Here is a 27,727-nt window from a genome sequence, read left to right as displayed (position 1 = left end):
CCCGTTGCCAGGCAGATTTGGGACACCCTCGCGCCCGGCCACGCCCCCTGCCCAGGCCTGGGGCGCTGCGTTGGGTGGGGTTTTTTTTTAATCTTTAAACTAATGATTGACAGCCGCGCCGGCAAATAGAAAGGTGGGTTGCCTGCCCTGCAGCCAATCGGCGCGAAGAGTCGGTAGTAGCCCCGCCCCCGTAGTAGAGCGGTGATGGAAAGGGCGCGGTTTGTTTTTGATTGACGGGTATATTGTCCAACCAGCGGCGCGACCCCGTGATGCGCGCCGCGCCCCTGCTGTGAGGGAGGAAAGAGGCGTGGTCTGTATTTGATTGATAGCTGAAATACCCAATAGGAGACAGAGTTCACCCAAGAGCAGCCAATGGGCGCGCGGCCCGCGGGGAGGGGGCGGCGCGGCGGGCCGGGCCCGGCGGCTCGCGGCTGTTCCCCCGGGGCCGGGCCGCGCTGGCTCCTCCCGGGGCCGGCTGAGGTGATGGCGGCGCGGGGAGGGGCCGGCCCCGCCGCCCTTATCCGCCCGCGCAGGCCGCGCTGGGGCCGCAGATAGGGGGGGCCGGCGGCAGGAAGCGGGGGAGGCCCCGCGGCCGGCGGAGCCGGTTCTGCGGGAGGGACGGAGGGCGGGGTGGCGGCCGGGCCGGCTGGGGGCCGGGACTCGCGGCGGGGACAGGGCCGGGACAGGGCCCGCGCCGGGGATGAGGAGGGGCCGGCCCCGCTCGGTGACTCCGGGGCTGATCTGGGTCAGAGCGGCACGGTCCGGTCCAGTCCGGCTGCTCCCCGGGATCAGGCCCGGTGCGATCTGCGGTCAATCCCACGGGGATCATTGCCGGTGGGATTTAACCCTGGGATCGTTCCAGATGGAATCTGGGATCATTCTAGATGGAATATCGGAACATTCCCGGTGGGATTTGTGGTCATTCCTGCACGGATTTAATCCTGGGATTTGGGGTCGTTCCCATTGGGCTCTAACCCTTGGGATCATTCCTAGTGGGATTTGGGATCATTCCCGCAGGGATCTGGGATCATTCCTGGTTGGATTTGGGATTTAACCCTTGGGACCGTTCCCATTGTGATTTGGGATCATTCCCATTGTGATTTGGGATCATTCCCACAGGGATTTGGGATCGTTCCCGCAGGGATTCAATCCCACAGCTTTGGTTTCCCTTTTTCCTCTTTTCCTCCAAAATTCCAAGGAATTTCAGCTCCTCCTTCCCAACTCTGCTCCATTAAAAAAAAAAAAAAAAAAAAGGAAAAACTGCCACGAAAAGCTATTAAATAATTTAATATACAATGGTAAAAAGCTCTGTACATTGGAATTTCCGCCGGGAATTTGGGGATTTGGGAATTCCGGCAGCAGGAGGAGCCCCCGGGAGCTGGGATCAGCTCAGAGCTCCCACCCCAGCCCCCCCCCCGAGAATTCCCACTGGATTTTCCGGCTGTTTCACCGATTTTGATGGATTTTCACGGGAGATTGAAGGCAGAAAATTGGGAATTTTGGGGATTTTTTGGGAATTCTGCTCCTTCCTCGGCATCTCCGGGGGGTGGGAAAGACTCTTTTCCCACCTGGGGAATTCCCAAAGCTCAGCCCCAACCACAGCTCTCCGGAATTGGGATTTTCCCCAGTTTTTCCCCATTTTTTTCCGGGTTTTTCCCAAAGTTTTTGGGATTTGGCCGCCCTGGAAGTGCTCAAATTCAGGCGGGAGCAGCCTGGAATAGTGGAAGTGTCCCTGCCCTGGGATTGAGATCATCCCGAGGCTTTTCCAGCCCAAAATTTGGGAATTTGAGCCCAAAATTGCAAGCTGGATCATCTGAGTTGGGCCTGAAATTCCAGAATATTCTGGAACGTTACGGAGTTAGAAAGGAAAATTTGGATTTCCTGGCTGGGATTTGGGAATTTCCCAAGCCAGGGAAATTCCAAGGAAAAAGATTCCAAGGAACTGTTGCACCCCAGAGGAAATAAAAACTGGGAATGTGCTTCCCAGAAAAATCAAAAACTGGGAAAACTCCCCCAGTTCCTGATGAAAATCCCCAGATCCCAAAATTCCGGCATGGTTCTATCTCAGTGGGATTCCAAATATCCCAAAAAAAAAACCCTGGGAGCCTCTGGAATTTCCCATGGGAATTCCCAGCCCTGGATTCAGGCTGGAAAATCCCTGGATTTGGGAATTTTTGGGGATTTTTTTTCCCTGTTTTTTGAGTTCCAATGGCACCAAGGATTTTCCTTAATCCCCACAAAAATCCAGAATAAAAACTCTCAATCCTCAATCCCCAAAACTTCCAGGGATTTCCAGGTCCTTTGCAGGCCTAGGACCAGGATTTCCGTAGGAAAAAAAAACCCTGGAAAATGCAATTTTCTGGGAATGGGACCAAAAAACCTCATCCCTGGAATGAATTCCAGAGGGAAAAATTGAGGAATTTGAGTGGAAAAAATTCCTTGCTCTGGAAAAAGATGGGATTTGGGAAAGGAAGATGATGGGAATGAAGGAATTTTAAAGGGATTTAAAGGGAATTTTAAGGTTCCTTCTCATCCAGGTGGGATTAAAAATTCCCAAAAATCTCTGGCAGTTCCAGGGCTTTGGCTTTCCTCTCTCCAAGAATTCCAGAGTTCTTTTCCTTCCCCCTTTCCCAGAAATCTGGAGAAATTCCAACTGGGAAAAACAACTCAGTTCCAGCCCAGGCACTGCTGGGAGCCTGGAAAAACTTCCAGCTCTTTTCTGGGATTCAGCATTCCCAGATTTCTGGGAAATCCACAATAAACTGGGCTAAAACCAGGGAATTTAACCTGGAAAAGGGAATTTTGTGCCGAGGGCAAGGCTGGAATTCCATCCCAAACCCCTGGACTGGGACTTATTCCCAGGATTTGGGAATCCTTAAGGCACAGGTGGTGCCTTCAGCCTGGAAAAATTTGGGATCAGCAGGAAAACTCCGGATTTTCCCCAATCCCAGCGGCGTGGGGAGAGCTGTGGCTGCGGGAGGGACATCCCAGGAAACCCTGGAATTCCTCCTTCCCAAAAAAATGGGAATTTCCCCTGGGGGAATTCCAGCTGGGAATCCAATCCATGATTTCCTCATCCCCTTATCCCCGAGGATTCCCAGCCCTTCCTGGCAATTCCCTGCAGGATCCAACCTTGGCATTCACCTGGGCATTCCCACCTGGAAAAGCAGCTCCGGAGGCTCTGGGAATCCCTGGAAAATTCCTGGATTTTTCTCACTACCAGAGGGAATTCGGAAGCTTTTCCACGGATTTTTTTTGTTTCTTTTCCCAAGTTTTTGACGCTTTGTTTTTCCCCCCCTCACGGGATGTTGTTGGTGGATATCCTGGAGTTTTCCCAGGAGTTTTCCTGGAGTTTTGCTGGAATTCACAGCAGACTGGCCAGGCTGGTGGTGGGGCCGTTCTGGGCCTGGAACTGGACTGGGGGGGGTCCATCCGTCCACTGCAAGGGAAAAACGGGATCAGAATCCCGGGAAAAACTCCCAGGAAATTCCCTCAGCATCACAGAATTCCCAGGAAAACCCTCCCTGCCCCGGGGATCCCAAATTCCAACCCCTCATCCCGCTGGGATTTGGTTTTCCAGGGGTTTATTTGGGATTTCAAAGCCAAAATCCCAGGGAAAAATTCCCTCGCAATCACAGAATTCCCAGGGAATCCCAAATTCCACCAGGGAACCCTGCTGGGATTTGGTTTTCCAGGGGTTTATTTGGGATTTCAAAGCCAAAATCCCACTGGGAGGAATTTGGATGATCCAGAGGGAAGAAAATCTCAACTTCTGATGCGACAGCACTAAAAAACCCTTCAAAAATCTCATTCCCACCCTCATCCTGATTTCCTTTGGGATATTTTGGAGGGATTACTTTCTGGGAATGCAAACTGCAGGATTCCAAGGATTGGGGAGGGATTTGGATGATCCAGAGAGAGGAAAATCCCAACTTTGGACACAACAGCACTAAAAAACATTTTTAAAAGTATAAAAATGACCTCAAGGGTCCTTTTTGCCACGGGCAAAGTGGGAATTTTGGGGATTTTGGGAATTGCTGGGCTCTGACCGTGATCAGGTTGTGCTCGGGGAGGCTGCAGGCCTCGATGTGGTCCTGGAGCAGCTGCTGGGAGAAGTTCTGGTGCATCTGGGCGGCCTCGTGGGCATCCATGGCATTGCCACACGCCTTGTTCAGGTCTGGGAAAGGCAGAGAAATCCTGGGATTCACCCCATTCCCGCCTCTGAGCTCCCCTCATCCCAAAAATCCTCCCTGGGTTTGGGGTCTGCACCAAAATCCCATGGATTCCCTGGGATTGCATGGAATAAGATCCCGAAATTGCCTCAATTTGAGGCAAAATCTGCCCCAAAAGTTCCACCGAGAATCTTTCCCTTTTCCAAAGGAATTCTTGGGATCCCAGCCCATTCCCTCCCCACCCTCCCGGCAAGAATTCCTTCCCAAAATCCCCATTCCCATCCCAAACCCATTCCCCGTGTCCCATCCCTCCATCCCCTCTCCCAAACCCTGCCCATCTCTCCTGGAGCCCCTTCCCCTCTGGGATCAGCTCCTGGAGCTGCACATTCCCAGCCCTGGGACCAGCTCCTCGCTCTCCTTGGCATTCCCACCCTCCCTGAGGCTCCATCCCAGTTTTCCAGGACAATCCCAGATCCTGAATCGCCCCTGGAGCTGCCCATTCCCATTCCCCAAACCCTTGGGATGATCCCCACCCTGCCCAGGCCATTCCCCAGTTCCCAGGCTGCTCCCAGAGCCCGGATTGATCCCAGATTTATCCCGGGTTTATCCCGGATTTACCCCGGAGCAGGGCGGAGGACCAGAGCTGCACGGACATGTCTGGGATCTTGCTGGCCAGCTGCATGGCTGGCACCACCATGTTGTTGCTTTCCTAGGAAAATCGGGAAGGGAAAGGGGAAAATTGGAATTTTGGGAATATTTCCTGCGCTTTCCAGCACGGATTGAGTGGAAAAGATGGAACATTGCCGGTGGGAAATTGGATTTTTGGATGGAAGGCAGGAAAATGCTCAAGATTCCCAAGGGTTGCTTGGGATCGAAGGGAATAAAATCCCAAAATTCCCAGGGATTCCCTGTGGTGGAAAGGAATCAGATCCCAAGGATTGGCTGGGATTGAAAGGAATAAAATCCCAAGATTGCTAAAGGTTCCTTGGGATTCTAGGGCAATGGATTCCCAAGGATTCCCCGATTTCAGTTGGGATTTTTTGGGGGATTTGTTCTGGGAATGCCAATTCCAGGATTCCAGGGATTGGGAGGGATTTGGATGATCCAGAGGGAAGAAAATCCTGATTTTTGATGCGACAGCACTAAAAAACCCTTTAAAAACCCCATTTTTCCCAGCCACGTCCCGATTTCCTTGGGGACTTTTTGGGGATTTTTCCTGGGAATGCCCCAGGCAGGATCCGGGGCGGGAGGGCTCTGCAGTCACCCTGTGGTTGCCCAGCACGTAGAAGATGTGGCCCAGCAGCACCAGCGAGCACGCCGTCAGGCGGTTCAGGTCCTCGGCGTTCGACATCTTCAGCGTCTCCCGCAAAAAGCGCCTGGAAAAACAATGGGAAAAACAATGGGAAAAACGGGATTGGAGCCCCCCGAGCAGCCTGGGGTGACCCTGCAGCGATGGAGGGGCAGCAGCTGGCATAAAGGAGCTCGGAGAAAGGGAGTTCCTGGGTTTTCTCTTGGATTGGGCCCTTGGAAGGTGCAGATCCCTGGGATGGAAAGGGATGAGAGGAACGAGATTCCCAGGAGTTCCTTGGGATTAAAATCCCAAAATTCCCAAGGATTCCAGGGAATAAGGGTCCCAAAATTCCCAAGGATTCTTTGGGATTGCAGGGAATGAGATCCCAAGGATTCCCTGGAATTGAAATGGAATAAAGTGCCGAAAATTCCCAGGGATTCCAGGGAATAAAAGTCTCATTTTATCAAGGATTCCCAAGGATTGCAGGGAATGATTCCCAAGGATTCCCAAGGCAAGAGCTCAACCCCCACCACATCCCTGCTCTTCCCCCCTGGCCAATCCAGGAGAAATCCGTGGGAATGGGATGGACACAAAGCCTGGGCATTCCCACTCCCATCCCAAAAAAGCCAGGGTCACTTTTCCCACATTTTCCCCACATTTTTCCCAGGACTTGGACTCACTTGGCCTCGTTGTATCTTCCCTGGAAAAAGGAGAAGAGCCCTCGGATGTAGAACGCTGCAGCCCGCAGACAGTGGGAACTATGGATATAAAAACCATGGATACCTCAGGATCCCACCCAAATTCCCAAGAATTTCACCCCAAAATCCTCCCGAGTTTCCCCTTAGAATTAAGTTGGATTTTTTCCCCTAATTTGTTGAAAATCCTGCTGCAAATCCGCCATTCCCAGCCCGGAACGTTGGGATTTGTGGGAATTCTCACCTCACTGGGAAGTTGTGGTCGGGATTTATCCTTTCCAATAAACTGTAGAGCTGGAAAGTGGGAGAGGAAAAAGAACAATCAATTTTCCAAGGAAAAATCAACACCAAAACAGTGAAATTCCACCCAAACCGGCCCACGTTTATCCCAATATTGGGAATTTTAGGCTTGTTTTGATCCCAAAAATCCAAGTTTTATCCCAAATCTCTTCCAATTCCACGGCATTTCCTGGATAATTGTATTCCCACGGAAAACTTGGAGCTGGTGGATCTGATAATGAATTTGATACTGGATTTGATTTGATACTGGATTTGATTAATGAGAACCAGAATTTAACTAAAGAATTCACAAACTTTAAGGATATTTTCTGCTCCCCCCATGAAGGAGCTGCTGCCAGCAAGGCCCTGATGGCAAAAACACCCAGAAAAAGGCAAATCCCAGGGGTTTTCTCCCCAGAAAACTGGGATTTCTCAATCCCTGGTGAATGAGATTCTGCCAGCAAGGCCCTGACAGAAAAAATGCCCTGGAAAAGCAGAATTTCAGGAATTTTCTCCACAGAAAGTTGGGATTTCTCACTCCCCTCATGAATGAGATTATGCCTGCAAAAACACCCAGAAAAAGGCAAATCCCAGGGTTTTTTTCCCCAGAAAAGCAGGATTTGAGAGCCCAGCTCACCTCCTGGTGCCGATTGCCCTCGCGGATGTAGACGCTGGCCAGGTTGGTGACAATGAACGCCCACAGCTCCTGGTGGGTTGTGAGCTGGAAAGGAGAGAATTCACAAATATTTCAACTTTTCCTCACGATTTGTTCATTCCCATTAAAAAAATCCTGGCTAAAAAAAATCACACATTGATATTTTAATGCTAAAAATCCCCCCAGATCCAAGGAAAATCGTTAATGAATAAGGGAATTAAGGAAGGTTTCCCTTCCAAATTCAAATTGCCATCCTTAAGTTTCCGGGAGAAAATTTGGGAATAAAATCTCACCCTCAGTGCTGTAGTGAATTGTGCTTCTGCATTATCCATGCAGTTGACAGAGATGCAGTACAGACCCTGCAAAATAAAGGATAATTGTGGGAATGCAGCCCAAAACATTCCCAAATCCATCAAAATATTGGGATAACAGCAGGAAAAAGGGAGCAACGAGTCTCAGGTGTGGGGAAAATAAGGCATTTCCCCAAAATGTCCTTTAAAATAATTTTTTCATGGGGAAAAAAAGCTTAATTTAGCTAAAAAATCTTTATTAAAATCGTGGATAATTCAGTATTCCCTACAAAAACCTTTTGCCTTCTATAGTTCCCACATAAAGCCATCTCCTGTGGGCACAGCTGAAATCCCTGGATTTCCCCTTTTCCAGCTGATTCCTCCCCAGTTCCCCCTCCCTTCATGAAGAAACTGCTGCCAGACAAGGCCTGGATGTCCAAAACACCCAGGAAAAGCCAAATCCCAGGAATTTTCTCCACAGAAAAGTGGGATTTTCTCTCCAGGAATTGCTGGAGCAACTTGGGACAGTGGGAAGTGCCCCTGCCTGCCCAAGCCATCCTGGAATTCTGTTTCCAAAGGGTTTCCAGGTGGGGACGGTGCAGCTCTGCAATTCCCAGGGTATCTCCTCTCCGGCATTCCGGGCGGGATGCAGAATCCCCCGGTTTCACCCCAAACTCACCAGGAGCGTGTGCAGCTGGGCAGCGTGGTTGGAGAAGAGCCTGGGGGACTGCTGGCACAGCTGGCACACCTGGGAGATCTGGGCAAGAACACAAGTCCCCGTTTTTGACGCTTTTCCCCCAGTTTCGTGCTCCAATCCCGCCCCTCGCACCCCTCAGGGACGCAGGGATCTCGCCCAGGATCCCAGGGGAGGCTGGCTGTGCTGCCCGCACAGGAAAAGGGATTTCCTCACATCCCTCCCACGTTCCAGCTGCTTTGGAGCGCTTTCCTCCACCCCCTGGGACTCACAGCCATGGGTCCCTCCAGCTTTTCCAGGAAAGGTGGGATAAAACCTCCCAAAATCCGGGATTGGGATGAGTTTCAGGAAGCTGAATCCCTCCCCATTCCCAGCACAGTATTCCCAGTAAAGCTGACAGCAGGGATTGGATGATCCAGGCCCAGGATGGATTCCCAGGATTTTAAAATTATTGGAAAAATGAGAAAGAAAAAAAGTGCAGTTTCCTCTGGAACAACCCAAATGAACCAGGAAACAGGAGGAAAAGCAGGAATGTGAAAAACTGGGAAACACCTGGACAAGTCAGGAACCTGAAGAGGAAGAAGCCACTCTGGAATGGATGGAATGGGAAAAACCCACTGGAATCAGCCTGGAATTGCCACCAGGAAGGTGCCAATCCAACCAGTTATTGATTATCCCATGATCCATTCCAAAGTGCCCTTAAATGAACATTTAAGAGGAGCCAATCCCACATTTCCCAGGTCCTGAGCCCCACCAAGGCTGGCTGTACCCACGAATAACCCAGCAGGAATTCCCTCCTGAGCCCAACACTGCAATTCCCACGGTTTAGAGGCTGTTCCTGCAGAATATTTCCATTTTCTGGGAGCTTTCCCAGGCAGGAAATGCTGGAATTCCCACGTACCTCCTGCAGGGCTGTGGCTTTGTGTCCCGTGACCAGCCTGCACATGATGATGTGCTCCAACAGAATCACTTGGAATGAGGACAGGATGGGGCTGCAGTCCAGCACTGCCAAAGGAGCAGGAGCAATTCCATCAGGCATTTATGGAACGATTCAAATCCCACCCAAAAAAAAACCCAAAAGTTGATTTTTGTACTCCAAATCCACCACCCAGCCTTAAAATCAGAGGTTTAGTCTTAGTTTTAGTTTTAGGCTGACCCAGCAGCTCAGCAGGGCTGTGGGATGGGTTTAAATGAAAAATAAATAACGGGATTTTCCAGGATTTTCCAGCTGAATTCCAAGCCCTTTTTCCTTACTTTTGAGCTTCTCCAGCTGCATGAGGGCTTTGTCCGTGTACTTCTGAGCCTTCTCCAGGTAGCCTGCCTGCATGGAATGCATCACTGTCACCTGCAAGAAGCACAGCAAGGATTATCCCCTCAGGAATTCCCCTGGGATGCAATCCCACAGCAAAAATCCCTGGAAAAATCCCTGGAGCACCCCAGGACAGTGGGAGGTGAGACTGAGAGGGCGGGAATGGATGACTTTAAAGCTCCTTTCCACCCCAGCTATTCCATGACTCCCAAAATTTATCTGTGCAGAGAGGGAAGGGCTGGGAATTCACAGAATTACTCAAATCCCAGATTTTTTACCAAGGACTGGAATAATCTCCAAGAAATGGAACAAAATCCTTCAGCAATTCCAAGTCCAACTCTCCTCATGTTGGTAAAATTAAGGCAAAGTGGCCTGATTTGTACAAATACCTCCATTTTTACTTGACTAGAGTATTGATTAATCAGGTAATTAATTACTTATTAATTAATTCCCATTTCCACCTGGAATCTCCACACACACTGAGCAGCCCCCTCAGCATCACCCCACGGACATTGAGGGGAAAAAAAAAAGCACAAAGAGTTGATAAGATTAAGCCAAAGTGGCTCTGATTTGTACAAATAACTCCATTTCTATTTGAGTCTGGTACCAATTAGTACATTATTTAATAATTAATTAAGTAATTCCCATTTCCAGCCTGCAAGCTCCTCACACACTGAGCAGCCCCCTCAGGATCACCCCAGGGTCCCTGAGGGAAATCAGCCCAAAGCAGCCCCAAACCCCATCCCTGCCAGCTCCAAACCCCTTGTTAGCCCTCATTAATTAACGAGGAGCTCTCACCAGGTAGACCAGCACACACATGTGCTCCTTGGGCAGCCAGTGGAAAAGGTCGGCGGGGTTGCTGGGCAGGATCTCGTCGTCGTGCAGGGTGGAGATGGTCTGGATGCACTGCTGCAGCTGCTTCAGGCACGGCTTCACACTCTTCACCTGCCAGGAATTCACAAAATCCCCGGGGATTCCTCACATCCACTGCTGGAGTGCTCGGGGAGAGGGGAAACCTCCCAGCAGAGTGGTAATTCCCATATTCAGGGCGTTGGTTTAGGATTGACGACACTCAGTGCTTCACGGGGGTGAACGGCACCAAGGGATGCTCAAAATATTCCCAAAATCCCCCCAAAATTCCTTTATTCCCTCCAACACACCAGGAAAGCAACAGAGACCACCATGGATACAAAAATATCATGGACAACATTTCCAAATTAACATGATTTCCTCACTGTCCATATAATTTGGGAACAACACTAACAGGAGTTTGCTTCCATTACAATAAACCCAAAAATCCCCTCAGGGCTGATTTTTTATGGAATATCCCATCCCAAACTCCCAGCTGGAGCGTGGCACGTACCTGGCCGGCATCCAGGTAATGTGTGACCTGCAGGACCAGGAAGAAGACCCTGAGGGATTCCTTCTGGATGGGGTTGCCCTGCCAGTTCTCCACGATCTGCCCGCACAGCGTCAGCAGCGGGTGAACCTCCTGCAGCTTCCTCTCCATCAGCAGCAGCTGCAATTCCCCAAGGAAAAACCAGGAAAACTTGTCAGGATAAACCCTCAGGGAGTGACAATTCCCCGTGGAAAACGGGGCTGCCTCAAGGCTGGAATTGCCCAAAGCCAGGCTGGAGCTGCCTGCGGTGGTGGAAGATGTCCCTGGTTCTCCCAAGCCAAACAATTCCAGGATTCTCCAATTCCATGGATTCCCCAATTCCAGGGATTAGGATCAGAATATTCACCTGATTCCCAAAGCCCTTCCACCCCACCAGCTCTTCCATCCCTCATTACAAAAGCTCCAGTGAAAATTTGCAACAATCCTTTTATTTTTTCCAGAAGAAATGAGGGGGAAAAGCTGGATTTATCCTCAAGAACCCTGTTTATCCCTTCCCCACTCAAAAAAAAAAAAAAAAAATCCTCTGGAATTTACAATTAAACAATAAAAAATTTATTTTTAAAAGAGTTCCAACTCACCATCCCCTTGCTGAGCAGAAAGAGGGCTCTGCAATGAAAGAAAATAAAGTTAAATTCCAAAAGAAATTACTCCTTCCACAAAGAGAAAAACACCAAGAAAAAATATCCGCCTTTTTCTCTCTCTAAAAACGGGAAAAAAGAGGTTTAAGAGAATTGGGGAAGGAGATCCCAGGAAATTGAGGCAGGGAATCCCAGGGAATTTGGGCAGGGAATCCCATGGAATCCAGGCAGGGAATCCCAGGAATTCAGGGAAGGAATCCCAGGAAATTCAGGGATGAAAGCCCAGGGAACTGAGGCAGGGAATCCCAGGGAATTCAGGGATGAAACCCCATGGAATCCAGGCAGGGAATCCCAGGGAATTCAGGGATGAAACCCCATGGAATTGAGGCAGGGAATCCCAGGGAATTCAGGGATGAAACCCCAGGAAGCCAGGCAGGGAATGCCAGGGAATTCAGGGATGAAAGCCCAGGAAGCCAGGCAGGGAATGCCAGGGAATTCAGGGATGAAAGCCCAGGAAGCCAGGCAGGATATCCCATGGAATTCAGGGATGAAAGCCCATGGAATCCAGGCAGGGAATCCCAGGGAATTCAGGGATGAAACCCCAGGGAATTGAGGCAGGGAATCCCAGGGAATTCAGGGATGAAAGCCCAGGAAGCCAGGCAGGGAATGCCAGGGAATTCAGGGATGAAAGCCCAGGAAGCCAGGCAGGATCCCTGAGGAAGGCAGCGCTGTCACCTGGTGTACTCGGAGCCCACCACGCGCGCGTACTCAGCCCCCACGCCCAGCAGGTCACAGGCCGACACCAAATCCTTCTCCAGCGTGTGCAGTTGCTGAAAAACGGGAATAAAAAACGCCATGAGAATCGAGGATTTGCTTCACGATTCCCAAAGAAACACCATTATCCCTGGATTTACAAATTCCTGCTCCTTAAAGGGGTTTTAGACTCGCTTTCCAGGGAAATCGGGGGCGTTTCCAAGGATTTGTATGAGCCCAGAAGGATTTTTTATCTTCAAATTCCTAATTAATGAGAAATTTGTTAAAAATTGGAGGCAGATCCTGCAAAGGGTGAAAATCCAGTGCCGATCTGATTCCAGGGATTGTCAGACTGGGTCAAGAGTTTTCCCAGCAAGAGGAACCCCCAAGGTGTGCTCCCAAATGTTATCCCTTTCCCAAACCCAGGTGGGAATTCAGGAAGAGAACAGGCTCCAAGGAAATGGGAAATCAGGGAAAAATGGGAAGCTCCAGGGAGAGGAGAAGCTTCAGAATCCTCAGGATGAACTCCTGGAAAACTAAATATTTCTCAATTTCTGGGAGACTAAATATTTCTTAATCAATAGGAAACGAACGTTCTTTTTCCATAAATACACTTCAGTATGTCTCTGTTCTCACTGATATTTTCTATTTATAAATATTCTGGAGCGTATTCCAGAGCAGGAACAAAAATTTTCCTTGGATTCTTTTCCTTGCTCCTTTGCCTCCTTCCCCCATCCCTCATTAAACATAAAACAATCAACATTTCCAAGCCCAGCAGGATAAACCCCAAAACGGATTTTTTCCCACCATCATTGGAATTCCAGGTCCCTAATCCCCACAGAGTGATCCTGGCTGATTCCTTGATCCAATCCAACACAGATTCCCACCCTGGATTTGCCTTTTCCCTCTCCATTAACAAATTTTTAGGGTATAAAAGGATAAAATCCACCCATTAACAGCAATTTTTTAGGGAATAGGGTTAGGGTTAGGCAAGGCTTCCAGGCTGTTTTGAATGGGGATGCATAATTTCTGCAGGATTTTTTCCCAAGGAATTGCTGCTCCAAGGACTCACAGCCAGCTGGAAGAGCAGCCTGCAGTGCCAGTAGGGAGTCTGCTGGGAGATCTGGATGGCTTTGCGCAGCAGGGGCTTGGCCGTGTCCACGGAATTCTGCAACACAGACACCCCCCGTAACCAATAAACCCGGATCCTGGGACCCCACAGCCCTGGAATTCCCTGCAAAACCACGCTGAACCCTCCAGGGAGGGCTGGGAGAGAGGGACCAGAGTGTTGGAAGCAATAAAAATAAAATGGGGAAAGTCTGGGGCTGCTGCGGCCTTGGAATGTCCAAGGTAGGGCTGGATGGGATTGGAGAAATCTGGGATTTGGGGAGGACTGGAGCAATCTGGGATTTCGGCAGGACTGGTGGAATCCGGGATTTGGGAGGACCGGAGAAACCCAAATTCGAGGGGCACAGAGGAGTTTTGGGGGTTTCTCTCACCTCCTGGCAGTAGAGCTCTGACAGCAAACTGGCTGCCTCAAACTTCACATCTTCAAACTGGGGGATCTGGCACCAGGGGTTAAGGGAACCACAAAGTCTGGGTGGGAAACAGCAGCAAAACCTCCAAAACCCCTCAGGAAAACAGGGATGAGATTTAAGGTCCTTTCCAACCCAAAACACCCATTCCATGCTCCCACCCCGAGGCCCTTGAGGTGTTTCTGGAGTTTCCTTGGAGCTGTTTGGAGCTGGGAGCCCTTCCTGGATCCCGGGAAAAGGATACCTGCTGGGATATCAGCCACTGCAAGAGAACACAGCGGGTTACGCTGGCACCAACACCCTTCCCCTCCGTGCCAGGAGCCTCCCACCGCCCCCGGCCCTGCTCCCCATCTTTTCCAGCTGCCAGCACCCCTCGGCCGCCCCTCCCGCTACTCTTTACCTTCTCCAAGTGCCCAGATCCGCGTCCCCACCACCCCCAACCCTTCCTCCATGCAGCGGCACCCCCGCTCCGCCCTTCCCGTGCCCCCCAAGGCCATCCCAGCCCCGCTCACCGCCTTCTCCAGGTGCCCGCGGGCCTGGTCGCCGTTGCGGGTGTGGTGGTAGAGGACGGAGCCGAGCTGGAGGTGCGTGCGGGCCTCCATGCGGGCCGGGGGCTTGCGGGGCAGCACGGCCTGCAGGCAGTGCACGCACAGCCGCACCTTGGGCGGGCTGGACGTGCGGAAATGCTCGGCCAGGCCCAGCAGCGCCAGGTACCACGACTCGCCCGCGGCCGCGCCGCCGCCCGACCCCGAGCCCGGCGCAGGCCCGGCTGCGCCGCCGCCGCCTCCGGCACCTCCGCCGCCGCCTCCGGCACCACCCGCGGCTCCCGCCGCCTCCCCGGAACCACTCCCGCCGCCTCCCGCCGGCTGCGGCGGCTGCTGAGGCGGCGGCGGCTGCTGAGGGGCCGCCGCGCCCGCCGCCACCGCCGCCATCTTGGGGCCGCCGACAACACCGCCGCGAGGCGCGGGGCACGACGGGACTTGGAGTCCGAGCGCCCCAGGCGCGGAGAGGATGTGGGAGTTGTAGTCTGCCCTTTCGCACCGATCGGAAGCGGGGCGAACCGGGGAATGACTGTAGCGGCGGAGCCGCCAAAGCGGGAATGTTCGGCCGCCCCGTGAGCGGGGCTCGGTGCGGCGGGAGGAGCGGGGAGAGCGGCGGGAGGGCCCCTTGAGGGACTACATCTCCCAGGGGCGCTTGCAGCGGCGCGGCCCCCGGCGCGGCGCGCCCGGCGCGGGGCATGCTGGGACGGGGGCTCCAAAATGGACAACCACAGGGATGCGCCAGGTACGGCCCGGCCCGGGCGACTCCTGCCGCTCCCGGCTCTGCCCCGGCCCTCCCGGGGCTCTGCCCCGGCCCTCCCGCCTCGCTGCCATCCCCCGGCTCGGCCCCACCGCCCCCGGGGCTCCGGGAGCCGGGGGTGGGGGTGTGCGCCCCGGGCGGGGGTGTGCCGGCACAGTCGGGGGCTGGGGGAAGCCCCCCCGTTAAATTCGCTCCTTTTTTTCCCGCAGCGGACCCAAGCCGGGAGTTCGGGATGGTTCTCCGCGTTCGTTTCCGGCTCGTTTTCCCCCAGGGAAGCCGGGCTGCTGGTTCGGGATGGCTCCTCTGTTAATTTCCCCCCGTTTTCCCACAGGAAAACCGAGCCTGGGATCCGGGATGGTCTCCCTGTTATTTTTCCTCCTCTTTTCCAACAGGGAAACAGAGCCGGTAGTTCGGGGAGGCTTCACTGATTATTTTTCCTCTCCTTTTCCCGCTGGAAACCCAATCGTTTATTCCCTCTCTTTTCCCGCAGGAAAACTGAGCTGGTGGTTCGTGGAGACCCCACTGTTGATTTGTTCTTCTTTTTTTTTCTATTGGGAAGCTGAGTTTGGGATGATCGCACGGTTTAATCCTTCCTTTTTCCCACAGGGAGGGCAAGCCTTGTTTCAGGATGATTCCCGTGTTAATCTCCCTTCTTTTCCCGTAGGAAATAAGAGCCTTGATTCGGGATGGTTTCCCCGTTAATTCCCCCTCTTCTTCCCACAGGGAATGCGACCCTCGGTTCAGGATGACTCCTGTTAAATCCCACCTTTTTCCTTCAGGAAAGGCGCCCCTTGATTCGGGATGGTCCCTGACCATTCCCCCTTTTTTCCATAGGGAAGACCAGCCTTGGTTTGGGATGGTCTCCCTATGAATTCCCTCTTTTTTCCTCAGGGAACGCGTCCCTGATTCTGGACTATTCCCGAGTTAATTCCCGCCTTTTCCCTCAGAGGAAAGGGCCCCTGATTCCGGACAGTTCCCGTGCTAATTCCCACCTTTTCCATCAGAGAATGCGCCCCTCATTCTGGACAATTCCCAGACTTATTACAACCTTTTTCCTCAGGGAACTTGCTCCTAATTCCTGAACAATTCCCGAGTTAATTCCCGCCTTTTCCCTCAGGGAATGCGCCCCTGATTCCGGACAATTCCCGAGTTAATTCCCGCCTTTTCCCTCAGAGGGAAGGGCCCCTGATTCCGGACAGTTCCCGCCTTTTGCCTCAGGGAATGCACCCCTGATTCCACACAATTCCCAGGCTAATTCCCGCCCTTTTCCCTCAGTAAATGTGCCCCTCATTCCAGGTAATTCCCGAGTTAATTCCCACCCTTTTCCCTCAGAGGGAAGGGCCCCTGATTCCACACAATCCCCATGCTAATTCCCGCCCTTTTCCCTCAGGGAAGGCGAGCCGGTGGTTCGGCGTGTCGCAGTCCAAGTCGGCCAAGACGAGCGTGAACATCCTGCAGCAGGAGGAGCTGATTGCCCAGAAGAAACGGGAGATCGAGGCGCGGCTGGAGCAGCAGGCGCGGCAGAACTCCCTCAGCATCCCGCAGCTCCCGCTGCTCGGAGAGTACGTGCGGATCCGTCCCGGGAATCTGCCTGCCAGACATGGAGGGGCGGGAGGGGAGCTGAGGGAGGAAAATCCTAATTTTAATGGAGGAGGAAGGCGATTTGGGGTTCTTTTGGGAATTCAGTGCTAGGTGAGGAAAATGACCAGTTCCAGGAGTTTTTCCTGTCCCCAGTCCCACATGGGAAGGGCAGGGAAGCTCCCAGATTCCAGCTCCTGTTTTCCTGTCCCTGTTCAGCGATGATGGCTCCGAGAGCGAGGCCTCTGTGTCCAACAAGTTTGTGAACGATGGGAGCTTCCTGCAGCAATTCCTGAAGCTCCAGAGGGAAAAATCCAATGCTGGTAGGTCCTTCCTTTCCTAGTCCAAACTTGGAGTTCTGTTCCCTTCATTCTCCCCTCAGAAACTGCCCCAAATCCCCCCAATAATTCTGGGAACGCCCCAGCTCCCAACGTGGGGAAGAAGCAGCCGGGGCAGACCTGGAGCTTCTCCCAACCCAAACCCAGGGTTCCCAGGAGGAATTTCCCTTCCTTCTCTCCTCAGAAAACACCTGAAATCCCCCCAACAATTCCAGGAATACCCCAGCCCAAACCCCAGGATTCCCAGGAATAATTTCCTTTCATTTTCTCCACAGAAAAATCCCCCAACAACTCCAGGAGTGCCCCAGCCCCAAACCCCAGAAAGAGACCGCCAAAGCAGGCCTTGAGCCAAATGATCCAGGCTTGGAGCCTTTCCCACTCCAAACCCAGAATTCCCAAGAGTAATTTCCTTTTGTTTTCTCCACAGAAAGTGCCCCAAATGCCCCCAACAACACCAGGAATGCCCCAGCCCCAAACCCAAATTTCCCAATAATAATTTCCCTTTGTTTCCTCCACAGAAAGTGCCCCCAATGCCCCAAACAGCGCCGGGAATGCCCCAGCCCCAAACCCAAATTTCCCAATAATAATTTCCCTTTGTTTCCTCCACAGAAAGTGCCCCAATGCCCCGAACAGCGCCGGGAGTGCCCCAGCCCCAAACCCAATAATAACTCCTTTTGTTTTCCCCACAGAAAGTGCCCCAACAAGCCCGGGAATGCCCCGGCCCCACAGCCCGGGAAGAAGCCGCCAGGGCTGCTGGGGAAGCGGCCGGGGCAGGCCCGGAGCCTTTCCCACCCCAAACCCAATGATAATTTCCCTTTGTTTTCCCCACAGAAAGTGCCCCCAACACCCCGAACAATGCCGGGAGCGCCCCGGCCCCACAGCCCGGGAAGAAGCCGCCAGGGCTGCTGGGGAAGCGGCCGGGGCAGGCGCTGAGCCGCATGCTGCAGGCCCGCAGCCTCGCCCAGCCCAGGGCCAGCCCCGTGCTCAGCCGCCTCAGCGTCTTCCAGGGCCCCGACGAGGACGACGAGGAGGATTACGAGCAGTGGCTGGAGATCAAAGGTCAGCGGCAGCTCCTGCTTGGGGCTGGAGATGGGAGTGCCCATCCCGGGATGGGGTGCAGTGGGGACAGGATTCCCTCAGGCCCAGGCGTGGGGTTCGGGTCCTGGCACAGGGATCGGTTTGGGGTTCCCTCAGGGATTAAAGCCGGATTCTAGTGGGGAATGGGGTGGGATTCAGTGGGAGCCAACTCTGCCACAGTTAAAGCTGGGATGAGCTGGGTGCAACTGAAACCTCCAAACTGGGATGGACTGGTGGATTCCCAGTCCCTGGAATGTCCAGGGAAATTGGGAGGAGGGAAGGCTCCAGGGAAACCTTGGAGATGCTTCCAGAGGCTAAAGGGGCTCCAGGAGAGCTGGAGAGGGATTTGGGACAAGGGATGGAGGGACAGGGCATAGGGAATGGACTTGGGATTTGGGATGGGAATTCCAGGACACAGGGGATGGATTTAAACTGAGAAAGGGGAATTTGGGTGGGATTTTGGGAAGGAATTCCTGGCCGGAATGAGCTGGAATTCCCAGAGAAGCTGTGGCTGCCCCTGGGGAAGCTTGGAGAAGGGAAATTCTATGGAGACCTCAGAGCCTAAAAGGTTCCAGGAGAGCTGCAGAGAATTTGGGATAAGGGCTGGAATTCCGGGACCCAGGGAATGACTTCAAACTGGGTTTAGGTGGGATTTTGGGAAGGAATTCCTGGCTGGAATGAGCTGGAATTCCCAGAAAAGCTGTGAAAGTGTCCAAGGCACTCTTAGGATAGCAGAATAAGCGGGAATGGGATGAGCTTTAACCCCCCCCTCACCCCAAAGTTTAGATTCTCCACGTAGGATCCCCCGGGGCAGCTCAGGAAATGAGGAATTTTGCTGTGAACGCCTGTCTACAACTGCGTGCCCCGTTTCATCCTTTCTCTCCCCATCTTGCCGTGTGTCTGCGCCGTGGCTCCCGGCAGTAATTCCCTGTTTCCCGTTGTGGGGGCAGTTGAACCCCAAGTACTGACAGCCTCCTTAAAGTTTTGCCCCCAGAGGACGCGGAGACGCGGCAGGTGGTGGAAAAGCTGGCCAGGTTCGTGGCTGAGGGCGGCCCCGAGCTCGAGAAGGTCGCCATGGAGGACTACAAGGACAACCCTGCTTTCTCGTGAGTCTGGGGAGGATTTATCCCCTGGGAATGCTGAATCTGGGGGGAAAATGACAGGAAAGGGGGCTACAAGGACAACCCTGCTTTCTCGTGAGTTTGGGGAGGGTTCATCCCCCACGGAATGCTGAATTTGGGGGGAAAAGGGGACTACAAGGACAACCGTGGTTTCTCATGAGTCTGGGGAGGATTTATCCCCTGGGAATGCTGAATCTGGGGGGAAAAGGACAGGAAAGGGGACTACAAGGACAACCCTGCTTTCTCGTGAGTCTGGGAAGGGGTTTGTCCCCTGGGAATGCTCAATCTGGGGGGAAAAGGGCAGCAAGGGGGCTGGGGGTTGTTCTCTGTGAGAGGGAGAAGTTTGGGTTTGATGATCTTCCTTGAGGGGGAGAATTTGGGATTTGAGGGGAGAAAATGTTTGGATTTGAGGGGGAAAATTTTGGATTCATTGTTCTTCCCTGAGGGGAGAAAGTGTTTGGAATTTGAGAGGAGAAAATGTTTGGATTTGAAGGGTGGAAATGTTTGGATTTGATGGGTGGAAAAGTTTTCTAATCTCAGCACTGGTGGGCAGAGGATTCCTCCTTAATTTCCTTTCAATCAACAAAAATTGGGATGCAAATCCTTGGATTGAAACTCCAGAATCTAATTCCATGTTTTACGTTCATTCTGAGTAATTTCTCCATTTTTCCACGTGGGATTCAGAGTTGTTTCTATTCCAGAATATCAATATTTGGATAATAATTATTCTTTTTTTTTTCCCCTTTTTTCCAGATTTTTGCATGATAAGAACAGCAGAGAATTCCTTTACTACAGGAAGAAAGTGGCAGAAATTAGGAAAGAAAATCAAAATTCCCAGGCAGCCTCTTCCCAAAAAGGTAATTCCCACTAAAATCTGGGGAATGGCAACAGCAGGAGGGAAATTTGGGATTGATTTGGGACTGGGTGGAAATTTGGCTGCCTGCGAAGAAAATTCCCAGCTGGAAGGAGAATCAAATCCTTGTGCCAAAAATGTGGATTCCCAAAATATTCCTGGGATTTTGAATGGGATTTTCTTTGCTGTTGTCAAAAATATTCCAAAATAATTCTCCAACACTGAAAATTTAGGAAAAGGAGATTTTTCCCTTTTTTTTTTTTTTTTTTTTTAATTTTATTTTTTTGTTGTTGTTGGATTTTATTGGAGTATCCACCCTTATCCAGGTGAGATTTGGGATTTTCCATAGGGAGTTTCTCCTGAAACAGCCTCCAGGGGGTGCAGTGAGAGGGGGTTAAGTGGATTTATAGGGAATTTGGAATTTTCCAAAGGATTTCCTTTTGTTCCTGGGAAATTCAGGGAAAAAATCTTGAAATATGGATAATCCTGGGTGGTGTAATCCTGTGGAGAAATGCCTGGCACAAGGGAAAAATCTGAAATTTTTAATTAGGGATAATTCCAGGTGCTGTAATCCTATGGAAAAATGCCTGATAGAGGGAAAAATTACAAAGCCTTTAATTAGGCTTAATTCTAAGTGTTTTAATCCTACAGAAAAGTGCCTGGCACAGGGAAAATTTGGGATTTGGGCGCCCTAAGCTGCCTTACCTCTCATCTCTCCCATCCCTGCTCCCCAAAGCCAGGCCTAAGCTGGAGTTTTTGTGCTTTCATTGTACCAATTTTCCCACTTCAAACCTGGCTTTTGGCATAACTGTGCTCTTGGGATCCCAAGGTTCTGTCCCTGCTCCCAAACTTGGGTTTAAACTGAAGTTTTTGTGCCACTTTGTCCCAATTCTCCCCCTTTAAACCCGGCTTTAGGCCTCACTGGGATCCCTATTCCCCACCCCTGCACCCAAACTCGGATTTAAACTGATGTTTTACACTTTTTAACTGTTCCTTTGTACCGATTCTCCCCCTTTAAACCCGACTCTAGGCCTCTCTGGGGTGCTTAGGCCGGGTTAGGCTGGGCTGGGGTGAGCTGGGCCCAGGACTAATCCCTGCCTAAAGTTTCCCCCCCAGCCGACCAGGAGACGCGCAACTCGGCCGAGAAGCTGGCGCAGTTCGTGGCTGCAGGGGGGCCCGAGGTGGAGGCCATTGCCCTGCAGAACAACAGGGAGAACCCTGCCTTCAGGTACAGGGAATTCCTGATTTTTGGGGCTTGTTTTCCAGGGAATTCTTAGGAAATTCCATGGGGAAACTCCTGGAAATTCTTAGGTTGAAGTTTTGGAGCAGCGAGACTTGAGGCGCTCAGGTTTGGGGGGCTGAGGGAACTTTGCCCTGCAGAACAACAGGGAGAACCCTGCCTTCAGATGTGGAGATATGGGAATTCCTGATTTTGGGGGCTTTTTCCCAGGGAATTCCAAGGGAAAGTCCCGGGAATCCTGAGTTTTGGAGGACATTGGGGTTTTAGAGAAGTGGGACTTGAGGTGCTCAAGTTTGGGGGTCTGAGGTGGGAACTTTGCCCTGCAGAACAACAGGGACATCCTTGCCTTCAGATATGGAAATTCATTATTTGTAGGGGCTGTTTTCCAGGGAATTCCAAGGGAAAATCCTGGGAATTTTTAGTTTGGGGTTTTGGTGCAGTGAGAATTGAGGTGCTCAGGTTTAGGGTGCAGAGGAATCAGCACATTCCTGATTTTTGGGGCTGTTTCTCCTTTACGGGATTGTGTTCCCTGATGCCAGTGGAAGCTGCACTGGCTGCAGGAATGCACGGGATGGTGCTGGAGAGCTGGGAATGCTCTGGGAATTGCAGGAGGGAAATATCCAGTGCTGGATCCCAGCCCTGGAGAGCTGGGAATGCTCTGGGCATTGCAGGAAGGAAAATTCCTGAGGAAACTCTGCTGTATCCCAGCCTAGGAGAGGTGGGAATGTTCTGGGCACTCCAGGCAGGAAAATTCCACTGCTAGATCCCAACCCTGGAGAGCTGGGAATGATCTAGGAAAGTTCTGGGCATTCCAGGCAGGAAATCCACGGCTGGATTGCAGCTCTGAATGTGGCTGGAGAGCTGGGAATGCTGTTCTGGGAATGTTCTGGGTGTGCTTTGGGCATTCCAGGCAGGAATTCCATGGCTGGATCCCTGCTCTAAGGAGAGCTGGGAATGCCCAGGGAATGCTGTGATCATTCCAGGCGGGAATTTTACGGCTGGATCCGTGCTCTGAGTGGAGCTGCAGAGCCGGGAATGCTGTTGTGGGAATGTTCTGGGAACGCCTCAGGGATGCTGTGATCGTGCCAGCAGGAATTCCCAGCTGGTGCCGTTGTTGTTCGCAGGTTCCTGTACGAGCCCCACAGCAAAGGGCACCGCTACTACCGCCAGAAGCTGGAGGAGTTCCGCAGGGCCCGGGCTGCCCCCGGGGGCTCCCCTTTTCCCGGGAATTCCCAGGAATCCGGCCTCAAACGGAAAAGCAGTCCCGAGGCCTCTCCCTCCCCCGTGTGCTTCCCCCCGCTCCCCGTTCCCTCTGCTCTCCCTCTCCCCGTTCCCATCCCGCCGCCTCTGCCTCTCCCCATTCCCTCTCCCCTTGTTCCCGCTGCTCTGCCCATTCCTTCGGCCTCTCCTGCCCCCTCCTCATCCTCCACCTCCCCTCCGGATCAGCTGGCCCCAAATCCAGCTCCGATCCCAAATTCTGCCCCAGTCCTGAATCCAGCCATGGCCCCAAACCCAGCCGTGACCCCAAACCCAGCTGCAATCCCAAATCTTGCCACGACCCCAAATCCATCCGTGGCCCCAAATCCTGCTCCGGGGAGCACCAAAAAGAAAAGGAAGAGCCGGTGGGGGCCGGAGGAGGAAAAGGTGGAATTGCCCCTGCCCCAGCTGGTGCAGCAGCTGGATTCTCCCTCTCCCCTCTCAGGTGAGCGAGGTTGGGTTTTCCTGGGAATTTCCTGGCTCCAGAGTAATTTTTTATTTCCTGAGGTGGACATGGATCAAGTTTTCTACTGTCAATCCCATTTTTTCCCTGTGGTTTTATTTTTCCTTTCGCTCTGTGGGAATTACAAACAGAATTCCTTTTTTCTTTTCTTTTCCCTCCCTTTTATTCCCTTTCATTCCCCCTCTGAGATTTTTCCAATCTCCCAGGTTTTTCCAGAGGTTTTTCCCTGTTTTTTCCCTGCAGTTCAGGACCTGAAGGGTCTGGGGTACGAGAAGGGCAAACCCGTGGGACTGGTGGGAGTCACGGAGCTCTCGGAGGCCCAGAAGAAGCAGCTGAAGGAGCAGCAGGAGGTGAATCCCAAGAATCCTCCCTGAGTCCCCTCCCGTGGGAATAACAAAGGTTTTCCGATTATGGAATCCCTGGGAGCAGCGTGGGGCTGGAATCGGCAGGAATACCAGAGGGTTTGGGATTGAGGGCTTTTCCAGCCCTAAAATCCCAAATCCCAGAGGAGCTTTTCAGCCCTAAAATCCCAGATCCCAGAGGAGCTTTTCAGCCCTAAAATCCCAGATCCCAGAGGAGCTTTTCTGGGGCTGAATCCCATTTTTCCTGGGACAAATCCCATTTTTCCCTGATTCCCAGATGCAGCAGATGTACCGCTTGATCATGAAGCACAAGCACAGCTCGCCTGCCTTTCGGGGCTGGGATTTGGGATTCTTTAGGGTTTGGAGCAGTTTTTTGTGGAACGGTCTGTGCTCCACTGGGATTCCCAGCCCGAACCCTGTTTTTCCCAGGACAAACCCGGTTTTCCCTGTTCCCAGATGCAGCAGATGTACGACATGATCATGAAGCACAAGCGGGCGATGCAGGAGATGCAGCTGCTGTGGGAGCGGGCGCTGCAGCAGCACCAGCACGGCTACGACAGTGACGAGGAGGTGGACAGCGAGCTGGGCACGTGGGAGCACCGCCTGCGCCGCATGGAGATGGACAAGACCAGGGGTGGGTGGGAATTCCAGAGGGAATTCCATCCTTGAGGGGTATTAGAGTGGGTGGGACTGGGAATTCCAGAGGGGAATTCCATCCCTGGGGAGCACTGGAGTGGGTGGGATTGGGATTTCCATCCCATCCTCATGGATTGGGAGCTGCAGGAACCATCCCTTCTGGGATGCTCCACAAGGGATGCTCCATGGTTTTCCAGAGATCTCGCTGTGCATTCCTGGGAGGTTTTGTGCTCCAGAATCCTCCCGGAATCCAAATCTCCCTGAAATCCCAAGGGATTCTCCATGAGGGTTGTTGTCTCCATGGTTTTCCAGAGTGGGGTTCTCGCTGTGCATTCCTGGGAGGTTTTGTGCGCCAGAATTCCCCTGAAATCCCTGGGATGCTGCACAAATCCCAAGGGATTCTCCATGGATTCTCAGCCTGGGGATGTCCCGCATCCCTGGGATGCTCCAGGAGTCCCAAGGGATTTTCCATGAGCTCGGTGTTGTCCTGCTTTTGCAGAGTGGGCGGAGCAGCTGACCCAGATGGGCCGAGGGAAACATTTCATCGGGGATTTCCTCCCACCCGACGAGCTGGAAAAGTTCATGGAGACCTTCAAGGCACTCAAGGTGAGGATTCCTGGGATTCTGGGAATGCTCCAGACCCATCCCACAGCTGGGAGTTCCTCCAGCTCTCCTTGCTCCAGCCATTCCTGCAGGGAAGATCAGGGATCAGATTCCCACTGTTAGCACAGAAAAGGAGCAGTATTTGGGGTGGAATTCCCAAAGGATCCGTGGCTGCTCCATCCCTGGAAGTGTCCAAGGAATGTTGGGAGCATCCTGGGATCATGGGAAGTGTCCCTGCCCACAGAACTCGATGGGCTTTAAGGTCCCTTTCCACTCTGGAATTCCACAATTTGGGATTTTTTCTGGAATTCCAGACAAACCTCCCACTTGGTTCCTCTTTGGGATCAGTGTGTACCAAGCTGGGAAGAAAATGGGAATTTTGGGAATGGTGCAACTCCAGCACCTTCCAGTCCTTCCCAAGCCCTGGAATTCCTGGAAGCTGCCTCATCCCTGTTTTCCAGCACGGGGCCTGACATTCCCTGGGATTCAGGCTTGGGAAAGAACCGGATCTGAGGCTGGATCCAGGGAACAACCTGGAATTACGGAGCTGTTGTTGGAATCCCGGGAGATCCTGGCAGTTCTTTCCCAAAATCCCAGTTTGGAGGGGAGTAGAACTGCTTTTCCCATGGTCCATGGATTAAGAAATCCCCTTTTCCCTGCTTTTTCCTGCTGCAGGAGGGCCGGGAGCCGGATTATTCCGAGTACAAGGAATTCAAGCTGACGGTGGAAAACATTGGATACCAAATGCTGATGAAAATGGGATGGAAGGAAGGAGAAGGATTGGGATCTGATGGGCAGGGAATTAAGAACCCTGTCAGCAAGTGAGTGTCCCTATGGATTATTCCTTCCTTTTTTTCTGGGAATTCCTGCTGGAATCGCAGCCCAGCTGGGATTTCTCACCTGAGCTTGGAAAACTCAGCCCGGGAAAAAATTCCTGATTTTTTTTTTGGGAGGATTTTCTCCTGGTTTTGTTGCTGTAGCTGGAATTGGCTGAGCCCCCGAATCCTGAATTTCCGACCCAAATTTCCATCGGGAAGTGCAGCTCTAAGAATTCCTGTATGCACCTCCCCTCTCCCAGGATTAAATCCTTAAAATCAGAAATTCCTGGGAATATTTGCTCTCCTTGGAGTCATAAATCATGGAAATATTTTAAAAAACAGTGGGAAGCATATCCAGTAGAGGATATTCCAGCCAGGATCAGAACTTGGTGTGATCCCACGAGTCTTGGTTTCATTCCATGCCCAGAAATGTTGGGATTTGATCCCACTTTGGGTATTCCAAAGGTTTTCTTCGGGTGGATCAGCTTCTGTCCAAATTCCCAGGGATTTGGGATAGGAAACCAATCCCTGCTTCCATCCAAACCCTGGGAATTTGGGATAGGAAACCAATCCCTGCTCCCATCCAGCGCCAGGCCCTGGGGATCTGGGAGCAGATCCAGGAGGGTCCCGTGGCACGATTCCCGTGGGAATTCCTGGGCACGGAGGGGTGTCTGAGCCGCGCCATTCCCGGTGTTCCGCAGGGGCACCACGACCATGGACGGGGCGGGATTCGGGATCGAGCGCCCGGCGGAGCTGACCAAGGAGGACGACGAGTACGAGGCCTTCCGCAAGCGCATGATGCTGGCCTACCGCTTCCGGCCCAACCCGTTGGTACGGGATAACAACGGGATAACGGGAATGGGATTGGGATAACGGGAATGGGATAACGGGAATGGGATCAATGAGTGAGTACGAGGCCTTCCGCAAGCGCGTGATGCTGGCCTACCGCTTCCGGCCTAATCCCCTAGTACGGGATAACAACGGGATAACGGGAATGGGATAACAGGAATGGGATAACGGGAATGGGGATGGGATAGGATCAATGCTGGCATACCACTTCTGGCCCAACCCATTGGTACGGGATAACAACGGGATAACGGGAATGGGATAACGGGAACGGGAATGGGATAGGATCAATGCTGGCATACCACTTCCGGCCCAACCCGTTGGTATGGGATTTAATTGGGATCATGGGAATTGGGATAGGGTGGGATGGGATGAAGTGGGGTTGGGAGTGGGAATGGGATGGAGCCAGTGATGGGGGAGAGTCCCAGGAACAGGGCAGGGACAGATCCATTGGAATCCATTAGGAGTGTCCCAAACCCGGGCAGGCACAGGGACAAATCCCTCTGGGAATGTTGGCAGCTGGGAAATTCCTCTGGGATGGAATCCCTCTCCTCATCCTGCACCAAATCGTCCTCCCCGTATTCCCTGGCTGCAGAATTCTCCTTCCCATTCTTTTTCCATTCAAATCCCAGTTTTATTCCCAGCTTTATCCCAGTTAAACCCCTGCCAAGGGAAGCTTCTCCACGAATCCCATTATTCCTTTGGAATTACCATTTTCCAGGGGGCAAAACCAAGCGTGGAGTTTCCCTTTTCCCTTTCCAGCCAAAAGCTGCCTTTAATTTTGGGGGAAAAAACCTGGAAAATGTCAATTCTAGTGGCTTTCCCAGAGAATCCTGGTGATGATTTTTGGGATAAAATCCCCGATCCTGATGATTTTTCCATTGTTTGGTTTTTATTCCCTACAGAACAACCCACGGCGACCTTACTACTGAGGAGGGCTTTTCCCAACAGATTTCCTGGGAATTCTTATCTCAAACTTCATTATCCATCTCTTTTCTCCTGATGTTATCTGGCTTTTTTTGGAATCACGTCTCCTCCTTCCCCCATGGAAAAGCTTTCCCGGCTTTTTTTGGGGACACGGGGAGGGTTTGGAGCAGCCCCAAAAATCCCCCAGGGGACTCCAATTCCGAGGAGTTTGGGATTTTTGGGAACGGCAGATCTTGTGCTGCTCCAGGAGGGGGTGGGGATTTTATTCCTTGATTTTATCTTGGAATCCCAAATCCGAGAGATTTTGGGGAATTTGGGGAACCAGTGCCTCCAGTTTTGCCTCTGGATGGGCGGATCTGGCCTGGATCCGTTGGGAATTCCAGGATTTGATGGATCCAGGGGGGATTTATTCCCTTCCCGGGGATTTTGCCAACACCTCCTGTGCTTTGGGATGACAAAGACCCAAAATTCCAGCACCACACTTTGGAAAAATCCAGTTGGATTTTGTTTCCTAAAAATGGAAAAAAAACTCCTCTGGAAATACAAATTTTGTTCATGGAGTCTGTAAATAAAATCAAATTTGTTTGTTCCTTACGTTTAATCCTTGCAGTTTTTTGGGAAGAGAGGGGTTTTTTCTTAGGGTGGGAGGCTGCCCTGGA

At 52.2% G+C, this 27,727-nt stretch overlaps 2 protein-coding genes across 2 annotated transcripts; one reads left to right on the top strand and one right to left on the bottom strand.

The window, feature by feature from the left end:
* Positions 1–1,304: 1,304 nt before the first annotated feature.
* MAU2 (MAU2 sister chromatid cohesion factor) lies at positions 1,305–14,582 on the bottom strand. Its single transcript, XM_058821308.1, has 19 exons — positions 14,163–14,582; positions 13,895–13,912; positions 13,615–13,680; positions 13,188–13,283; positions 12,098–12,192; positions 11,363–11,390; positions 10,749–10,904; positions 10,184–10,330; positions 9,331–9,421; positions 8,978–9,081; positions 8,062–8,139; positions 7,386–7,451; positions 7,075–7,158; positions 6,403–6,452; positions 6,144–6,221; positions 5,437–5,548; positions 4,791–4,881; positions 4,050–4,177; positions 1,305–3,439 (listed from the first exon to the last, which is right to left on the bottom strand). Exons 1-19 carry the CDS (start codon positions 14,580–14,582, stop codon positions 3,365–3,367), a joined length of 1,983 nt encoding a protein of 660 aa, XP_058677291.1. The 3' UTR covers positions 1,305–3,364.
* Positions 14,583–14,717: 135 nt separating this feature from the next.
* Positions 14,718–27,613, top strand: SUGP1 (SURP and G-patch domain containing 1). Its single transcript, XM_058821015.1, has 17 exons — positions 14,718–14,751; positions 14,851–14,934; positions 15,159–15,236; positions 16,168–16,245; positions 16,340–16,511; positions 16,747–16,850; positions 17,697–17,924; positions 18,925–19,048; positions 19,817–19,920; positions 21,021–21,144; positions 22,281–22,858; positions 23,120–23,226; positions 23,695–23,872; positions 24,374–24,480; positions 25,153–25,298; positions 25,997–26,126; positions 27,047–27,613. Exons 1-17 carry the CDS (start codon positions 14,718–14,720, stop codon positions 27,071–27,073), a joined length of 2,403 nt encoding a protein of 800 aa, XP_058676998.1. The 3' UTR covers positions 27,074–27,613.
* Positions 27,614–27,727: the final 114 nt, after the last annotated feature.

Source organism: Ammospiza caudacuta, chromosome 28, assembly GCF_027887145.1.
Source record: "Ammospiza caudacuta isolate bAmmCau1 chromosome 28, bAmmCau1.pri, whole genome shotgun sequence".
NCBI lineage: Eukaryota > Metazoa > Chordata > Aves > Passeriformes > Passerellidae > Ammospiza > Ammospiza caudacuta.
This window is presented reverse-complemented; position numbering and strand designations above follow the sequence as displayed.

Coding starts and splice junctions, on each gene's coding strand:
- MAU2 (XM_058821308.1), bottom strand. CDS start 14,582: ATGGCGGCGGTGGCGGCGGGCGCGGCGGCCCCTCAGCAGCCGCCGCCG. Junction 10,331..10,748: donor ATTACCTGGATGCCGGCCAG/GTACGTGCCACG, acceptor AATTCCTGGCAG/GTGAAGAGTGTGAAGCCGTG. Junction 6,453..7,074: donor AGGGCAATCGGCACCAGGAG/GTGAGCTGGGCT, acceptor CCCACTTTCCAG/CTCTACAGTTTATTGGAAAG.
- SUGP1 (XM_058821015.1), top strand. CDS start 14,718: ATGACTGTAGCGGCGGAGCCGCCAAAGCGGGAAT. Junction 17,925..18,924: donor GCAGTGGCTGGAGATCAAAG/GTCAGCGGCAGC, acceptor GCCTCCTTAAAG/TTTTGCCCCCAGAGGACGCG. Junction 23,873..24,373: donor GGAGATGGACAAGACCAGGG/GTGGGTGGGAAT, acceptor CTGCTTTTGCAG/AGTGGGCGGAGCAGCTGACC.